The sequence below is a fragment of the Thecamonas trahens genome (assembly GCF_000142905.1).
Source record: "Thecamonas trahens ATCC 50062 unplaced genomic scaffold supercont1.29, whole genome shotgun sequence".
In the NCBI taxonomy this organism is placed as follows: Eukaryota; order Apusomonadida; family Apusomonadidae; genus Thecamonas; species Thecamonas trahens.
The window spans coordinates 166,044-173,538 of record NW_013657651.1 but is presented as its reverse complement, the minus strand read 5'-3'; the positions used below and the strand labels follow the sequence as shown (position 1 = coordinate 173,538).

Genomic DNA, 7,495 nt, shown 5'->3' with positions numbered 1-7,495 from the left:
ACCCCCCCCTCCACTGACCACACCACTCTCCCTAACGCATGCTCCAGACCGAGGCAGGAAAGAAGAGAGCCCACCACTCCGTCGCGCCCTCCACCGCTTCCTCTGCCTCAGCCGCCTTTGCCTCTGTCGCCTCTGTCGCCTCTACCGCCTCTGCCGCGGCTTCCCGCCACACCCGCCACCGCTGGAGTGTCCGGACGGTTCTCATCGTCGCCCTCGTTGTCGCAGCCGCCTGCTGGGCCCTGGGCATGTATCTGCTGTACTCGACCTGGCATTACGTCATCGCTCGCAAGCAAGTCGAGCCAGAGTACACCATCCCTGGTGAGGACCTCGTTGCCCGCGCCGTCGAACGCGCACAGGGTGCCTGATCGCTCCTATGCCCTCGCCGCTTCTTGCAACTGCTCTCGCAGAGCCCGCCATCCTCGTCTGGACTCTTCTCGCTGCCCTGCTTCTTGCCCTCCTGCTCTTCCGACCGCAGGGCCTGCCCCGGCTCCCGCCGCCCTCTCCGCCCGCCCGGCAGCAACCCGACTCTCTCTCGCCTGCTCCTGTGCTGCCGTCTTTGTCGTCCATGGACGACGCTCTGCCAGGCTCATCAAGCACTCCTAGCCGCGCGCTTCGTAATCAGCGCAAGCGAAAGCGAAAGCAGCGCCGCAAACAGCGCCGAAAGCGAGAGGATGCTGGCGTCACAATCGACCCGGCCACCCCCAAACCACCTCCGCTCGAGCCGGACTCGTCAGTCCCAAGCCCAACACCTTCTCCGCCGCCATCTCCCACTCGACAGGCAACTCCGCCCCCACCTGCATCGAGTGCCGACTCGCCGCGGGCTCCCGAGCCGGAGCCGGATCCTGAGCCGGAGCCCCGGCCAGGATCGCCGTCGCAGCCGGCAGCAACTGCGACGTCGAGCTCCAAACTCGAGGCTAGCGCGCCCGAGTGGCGCCCTATGCCGCAAAAGGTGGCGGCCCGATCGCCGTCGGTTCTTACAGTCGGTGCTGTCGCCACTGCATTTGAGAAGCGTAAGTACGACAAGGTGCTCGGAACGCTGCAACTACTGCACAAGGTCCCCTCGGGCGCATACACACTTCTGGTCCTCTCCGACTCGGTCTTCTACCAGGTCGGTGAGGGCCACGCCGCCCACTGGAACTTTGTTCCTGTTGGCACCGCCGTCCTTACTGTTGTGCCTTCGGTGTACGGCGGCTACATCGACGAGCCGCCTGTCCTCAAGTCGCTGCCCGGCCTGCCGGTCATGGGCGAGCCAAGACTCCTCTCGCGCGCCCTGGCTGACTCGGTGACGAGCAACCACTCCTCGCTTCCACCCGCCCGCACCCTCACGCGCACGCTTCTGACCTCGCTCACCAGCTCGGCGTCAGCATCGCGGACTTCGGTCACCGACCTGGTCGACTCGTTCGCCTTTCCTTGGGAGGCCCTGGCAGCGGTTGTCAAACTCTCGGCTGACTTGGCGACAAGCAATTATCTCGACGTCACCGCCCGGCTCGCCGGCTCAAACGCCATTGCCGGCGGCGCGCCAGCGTTCCAGCTCGCCTCGCTCGGCGGCTCGCGCTCGGTTGCCGCCCCATCGTCGTCATCGGGCCTCACCTCGCTCGCCTCGGGCGGCTCGATGTTCTCCGACGACGGCCTCTGGTCGTCGTTTTCGCTTTCACTCTCTTCGCACTCGAACGACAACTCGTCGTCGTACTCGTCGTCGTCGTATCATCCCGGGTTTGACGACGGTGCCGCCTCCGACGAGCGCCCCGCGGATGTACCGGCAGTCCCAGTAGCGGCACCCTACACCGCACCGCCCACTATTGACGTTGGACCCTGGAGCACGCGGTCATCCTCGGGCTCATCAGTCCCCTCACCGGCGCCGTCATTTTCGCCTGTCCTCTCGCCGCTGGCCGCCCATCACGGCCCGCCGGTGGTGCTGAGCGCCCAGCAGCTGTCATCAGCCGACTCGCTTATTGGCGCATCGGGCTCGGACTCGCTACCGTTGATATCCGAGTCGTCAGAAGAGATCGGGCTCGGGCTCGGGACGCCGCCGGCTCGGGCCGAGTCTCCGCATGTGTCGAGCGAGGAGGGCACGAGCTGCCGGCCGCCGTCTGTCCACCAAGCCATCCGACGTGCGCTGAAGCAGATGACGCTGGAAACAAGCTCGCTCCGCGAGCTCGTCGAGACCTACATGGTTCTGGCATTCGAGCAGACTGTCTCGCTCGAAGCCACCGCGCCCGAGAATCAGCCACAGGCCGTGGCATGGTCGCGCGCGCTGCGGCAGCATCTTGTCAAGCTCTTTACCAAATGGATGTGCACTGGTGCTGACAGCCTCAACGACGCGGCACCGTATCTTCTCGCGCTTGTCCTGTACGGGTATGTTGCGCAGGTTTCGGCGCTGATGCGGGAGCCGCCGGCTGACGACGACTCGCTTGCGTTGGCCCGCGCCGCCTTTGGCAGTGACCACGTCGCACACATCCGAGCTGCTGTGGGGCGTGTCGAAGCCGCTGCCCACAACATCCGCGTGGCCGGCCCGGCTCGCTCGCTGGTCTTTGAATGGGAACGCAGCAGCACTGGTGCGGATGGACTCGAGGGCCCGACCCGAGCCGCCATCGGCTGCGCCGAGGTGCTTCAGGCCTTTGGCCCTGTACTTGCCGAGCTGCTGGAGAGTCTCACCACCTCGATGAGCTCCAGCTCGAGTTCGCGGGCCGACGCTGGATTCGTAGCTACTCACACTCAGACACTGGCATTTTGTCTTGCACATGTCGACACGTTCCACTCGTGGAGTGAGGCTAGGGCCGCCGTCGTCGCTGCTGAAGCCAATGCGCTTGCTGCAGTGTGGGCCCGCGGCGGCAGCGTGGCTCTCCCAACGTTTCCTCGGACCGACGTACCGCCGCAAGTAGCCGCGGGCTCATCCGCGTGCCTCGAGGCCACAGCCACGCTCGGTGCGCTCGTTACCGCCGGCACAGCCGCGCTGCGGCCCGATGCGGAGCTGCGGCCTGTTGCCCGGGCCGCCGTTGTCCGCATGGCCGCCCGTCTGAGTGTGGTCGACCCCACAGTGGTCGGCCAGATGGCGCCGCTGGTACAGCGCTGGGAGAAGGGACTAGAAGCCGGTCTGACCCACATGGCGGCGCTCCCGCCTGTGGTCCAGGTAGCGCTGGCATGGGCGGCGGCGCTGTGCGCGATGCGGCATGAGCGGCCGTTAACAACGCTTGTCGAGCCTGCCTTTACCTGGCTCTCGCACTTTGCGGTGGCGGCACCGTCGATTTTCTACCCGCTTGAGGCCGAGTGGAGCTCTGTGCTCGAGCGGTACGAGTTTGTCCACCCGGACTCGTCCTATTTGCTGTTCCCGGCTCGCGCGCGCGAGCCTGGGCTGCGGCGCTACATGCCGCTCAACTACAAGCTGCGCGAGCTGGTTGTGCTCAGCCTGATCAACGTGTCGAGAGCCGGGCTAGAGACGGCACTGCCGCTTGTCTCGGCCGTCAACGCGTACAACGTCCCACACGTTGTTCGCGCGCTGCTCTGGCACGTCCGCGCCGCAGGCCCGCTCCCGGCCACTGGAGACGCTCTCGGCGAGCTCCAGCGTTGCATCCTTGCGGCACTCGCCACCGCCGACAATGTTTGGCGCTTTGCGGCGGCGGCAGCGGCAGTCTTTGCCGACGCCGGCTTCGCCAGCCTTGGTCACCGGCCGGTTCTCGCCAAGTACCTCCGCGGCGGAGGGTTGTAAAGCTTCAGGCCGCGAGTGTCGATGCCGCGGACGGGAGACGGGGCGCCGGTCGGGCCCGTGATGGTTCCCGGTGCGCGGGCGGCGAGGAAGCGCGAGGTGATCGGGGACCGCGGCGTGTGGCTCAGTGACGCCCGGAGCCGCGGCGGATGGAGTGGTGAGCGCGATGGTGCTGCCGCCGCTGCATACGCCGACGCCAGCGCCGCCAGCATGGGCCGGCCCGTCGACTGCTCCGCCCGACGCAGCCGCCGCGCGTCCTCTGCAGCAGCACGATCCGCCAGGGCGCGGGCGTTGAGCCGCGGCTCCCAAGAGCGCAGCGCCCGGCGCTTCCGACGTAGCGCCTTGTCGCGGGCGAGATACCCATCATCGCCGTCTGCTCGTGCCGCATCAAACAGGTCCAAGTCGGCCAGCGGCACGTCGTTGGGCCGCGGCCTGTCCGGGTCGAGCAGCGTTTTGGCGCCCTCGGCCACCGGGCCCGCCACCGTGTCCATAGGTCGCGGGGTGGAGCAGCAGTGGGTGGGTGGGGTGGCGGTGGTGGTGGCGGTGGCGTGTCTGGGCTGGCGAGGGCAAGTTGTGCGTGAGTGGCATGAAACGAAACGGTCGCCGGAGTCATCCGCTGGGCAAAGACCGGCCGCCGGCCGACTGGCCGACAGCCGCGTCTCGCGCCGTCGGTGGCAGGCGGTAGGTGCCGGCAGTCCCTGGTCTCAGGGTGCAACCGGCACCCCTACCCTCTACACGCCGGCCATGGCAGAGGTGCGGATGCGGACGGCAAAGGCGGGCGAGGTCGTGGTGGCGGTCCCGTCGGCGCTGCTGGGCTCTGTGGCGGTGGCTGAAGGCGCCGAGGTGGCCGCAGGCACGGTCCTTGCCACTCTGGTGGTGATGAAGATGCAGACCGAGGTCGTGGCCCACGCCCCGCTGCGCATCCTTCGCTGGGGCCCAGCCCTGGCTGCTGCCCTCGATCCGGCCACCTACTCCTTCCTGCCGCTCCCACCCGACCTGACCGTCCCGCTCGCTGCCGGCGACGTACTCTTTCGCTTCCGTCTCGTGGCCGAGGTGCCGCTCCCGCCTCCCGCGCCTTCTGTGCCTTCTTCACCTGCGATGTCGTCGCCTCAAGCTGTGGGCCAGGCAGAAGAGGATAGGCCATGGGACGCAGCGCTGCTGCGGATGGCGGAGATACGCGAGCGGGCACTCGCCATGGGTGGGGCGGCAGCTGTGGCCAAGCAGCACGGCAAGGGCAAGGGCGATGTGCGTGGACGGATAGCGACGCTGGTGGACGACGGATCGTTTGTGGAGATTGGATCGCTGGCGGGCGCTCTCTCGCGCGATGGTGCCTCGTTTGCGCCCGCCAACTTTGTGTGTGGCCGCGGGCGGGTTGGCGGACGGATAGTCGTGGTCGGCGCCGACGACTTTACCGTTCGTGGCGGGCACGCCGATGGCGGGGTTGTCCGCAAGCAGATGATGGCCGAGAAGATGGCTTACAGGCTGCGACTTCCGATGGTGCGCCTGCTGGATGGGTCGTCCGGTGGCGGGTCGGTGGCATCGCTGCTCAAGCTGCCGGCCACGTACGTCCCGCCGCTGCCGGCCTTCCGAACCAAGGTGGCGCTGCTGAGGCGGGTCCCGGTGGTTGCCGTCCTCCTCGGGCCGGTGGTGGGTTTTGGCGCTGCGCGCGCCATGGCCTCGCATTGCCGGATCATGGTTGCCGGCACCTCACAGCTATTTGTGGCTGGCCCGCCGGTTGTGGCTGCTGCCACCGGCCTGCCTCCGCCGACCAAGAACGAGCTCGGCGGCGCGGCTGTGGCCGGCGCCAACGGCTCGATCGACATTGTTGCAAGCTCTGAGGACGCAGCGTTGGCCACCGCTCGCGATTTTTGTCCTTTCTTCCGCGCGCAGCCGGCTGTCCGCTCCCGATCACGCCGTATGCGTGTGCGGGTGGTGAGAGTGAGCTGCGGCCTGCGCTACGGACGGTGATTCCGGGTTCGCGGTCGGCGAGCTACAACCCATTTCTCATACTGGCGCTTGTGCTCGATGCTGGGTACGACACGGCACCAGCGTGGCTCGAGCTGGGCAGCGGATACGGCCGGTCACTGCGGAGCGGGCTAGGGCGGGTCGGGGGCGTGCCTGTGGTGTGGCTGGCGTCGGACCCGCGGTTTGACGGCGGCCTGCTGACGGCGCTGGCAGCGGCCAAGCTCAAGCGCGCTGTGCAGCTTGCCGAGGTCTTTGGCCTTCCTGTCATCTCGCTCGTCGACCAGCCAGGCTTCAACATTGGGCTTTCCGCCGAGGCTGAGGCGACGATCCTGCACGGGACGGAGGCACTCGTAGCGGTGTTTGAGGCCGCACCGCGACTGGCATGGCTCTCGATCATTGTGCGCAAGTGCTACGGCGTCGCTGGTGGCGCGCTGCTAGACCATTCCGACCACCTCCGACTTGCGTGGCCGTCGGGTGATTGGGGCTCGCTTCCTCTCGAGGGCGGCCTACAGGCGGCGTTCAAGGCCGTCCTAGCCGGCCAGCCGGCGGCGGCAGCCGAGGCCCAGATTGCGCAGTGGACAGCAGACATTGAGCGGATTCGAGACCCAATTCGTACTGCTACAGTGGCTGGCATCGACGAAATCATTGATCCAGCTTCGACGAGACAGGCCATCCTCGCGTGGCTGGAATGCGTCGAACACATCTTCCCAGCATGTGGTGAGAGCCGCATCGACGACGAGACGCGGATGTGGGCCGACGAGGCCATCATGTTCTCAGGCATGGACGCCAAGCTGTAGCGCAGCACAGTGCGGTGTGTGGGTGTGGAGGGGAAGCTCAGCTCGGATCATCAGCGGCAGCCGGCGCTGGCGCCGGCGCATCGGCACCCTTGGCGTGGTAGTGCTCAACCGAGTCATCGACCACCGGGGCGCCAAGCTGGTAGCAGTGCTTGTGGACCGAGGTGTAGCGGTTCTCGTGGAGAATAGACGACGAAGATGTGCGGCAGAGCGTGAGGCAGAGCTCAAAAGAGTCGGAGACGTGGGTGAGCTTGGGGACAGTCGGGGTGTGGGCGCCCTGGCGTGCCAGCCGCGGCGGGTGGCCGTCTGCAGTCTCGAGCACAGATCGCAGGTAGGCGAGCGAGTCCGGGAGCAGACAGCATGCGACGCAGTGCTCGAAAGTGGCGCAGCACGAGGCGTCGGGAAGACAGGAGGCGCAAGCTGCGGTGGCCGTGACGTTGTGGGCGCGGCAGCAGCCGGGGCGCTCGGGGTCGAGCTCGGCGCGGCGGCAGACAACGCCACGATCGTCGGTGACGTAGTCGCGGCCTTGGCGGGTGTTGCGACAAGTGCGAAGCTGCGCAGCATCGGGCAGCGCGTGGCGGTCCGACTCGGGCGCTGGGCCCCACTGGATGGTCCGCGGGCGCGGCGGGACGCGCGGAGAGGCCGCGGGAGCCGACGCGGCGCGCATGTCGCTGTAGACCTTGACGACCACAAGCAGCATGCAGGCGATGAGGCCGACCTTGACGTGAAACATCCGGCGCTTCGACCGCATCTCGCGCTCCTTGACCAACAGCTGGCGCACGCCCGGCCGGTCTGCAGGCAGCACGGCATGGGCCAGCGGAGAGGTGAGCGGCTCCGGCACGGCCCCGGGCACCACACCCACAAGCGGCAGGGCCAGGGCCTCGGACGGCGTGTACGAGTCCATGGCATAGAGCCCACGCGGCTCGGAGCGGTTGCGCCGCAGTGGGGGGGGGGGGGGGGAGGGAGGGAGGAGGAGGAGGAGGAGGAGGAGGAGGAGGAAGGAGGAGGAGGGAGAGGAGGAGGAGGAGGAGGA

The 7,495-nt window shown here is 67.6% G+C and overlaps 3 protein-coding genes across 3 annotated transcripts in view; all 3 read left to right on the top strand.

Annotated features, from left to right (window-relative positions):
- Nucleotides 1-245: 245 nt before the first annotated feature.
- Nucleotides 246-3,706, top strand: AMSG_12015 (uncharacterized protein; the record flags this gene model as incomplete). Its single annotated transcript, XM_013901528.1, has 2 exons — nt 246-357; nt 864-3,706. 2 exons carry the CDS (start codon nt 246-248, stop codon nt 3,704-3,706), a joined length of 2,955 nt encoding a protein of 984 aa, XP_013756982.1.
- A 741-nt stretch (nt 3,707-4,447) lies between these two features.
- AMSG_06836 (propionyl-CoA carboxylase) lies at nt 4,448-6,667 on the top strand (the record flags this gene model as incomplete). The annotated part of the gene is made up of 2 exons (XM_013901440.1): nt 4,448-5,550; nt 5,643-6,667. The coding sequence occupies 2 exons, from the start codon at nt 4,448-4,450 to the stop codon at nt 6,463-6,465; spliced, it is 1,926 nt and encodes a 641-aa protein (XP_013756894.1). The 3' UTR covers nt 6,466-6,667.
- A 603-nt stretch (nt 6,668-7,270) lies between these two features.
- The window catches only part of AMSG_06834 (growth hormone regulated TBC protein 1b), a gene marked incomplete at both ends in the record, with an annotated part of 2,980 nt that continues 2,755 nt past the window's right edge, over nt 7,271-7,495 (top strand). The window contains one exon of the mRNA XM_013901439.1: nt 7,271-7,352. Coding sequence (XP_013756893.1) covers nt 7,271-7,352 — 82 coding nt within the window. The remainder of the gene's footprint in view (nt 7,353-7,495) is intronic.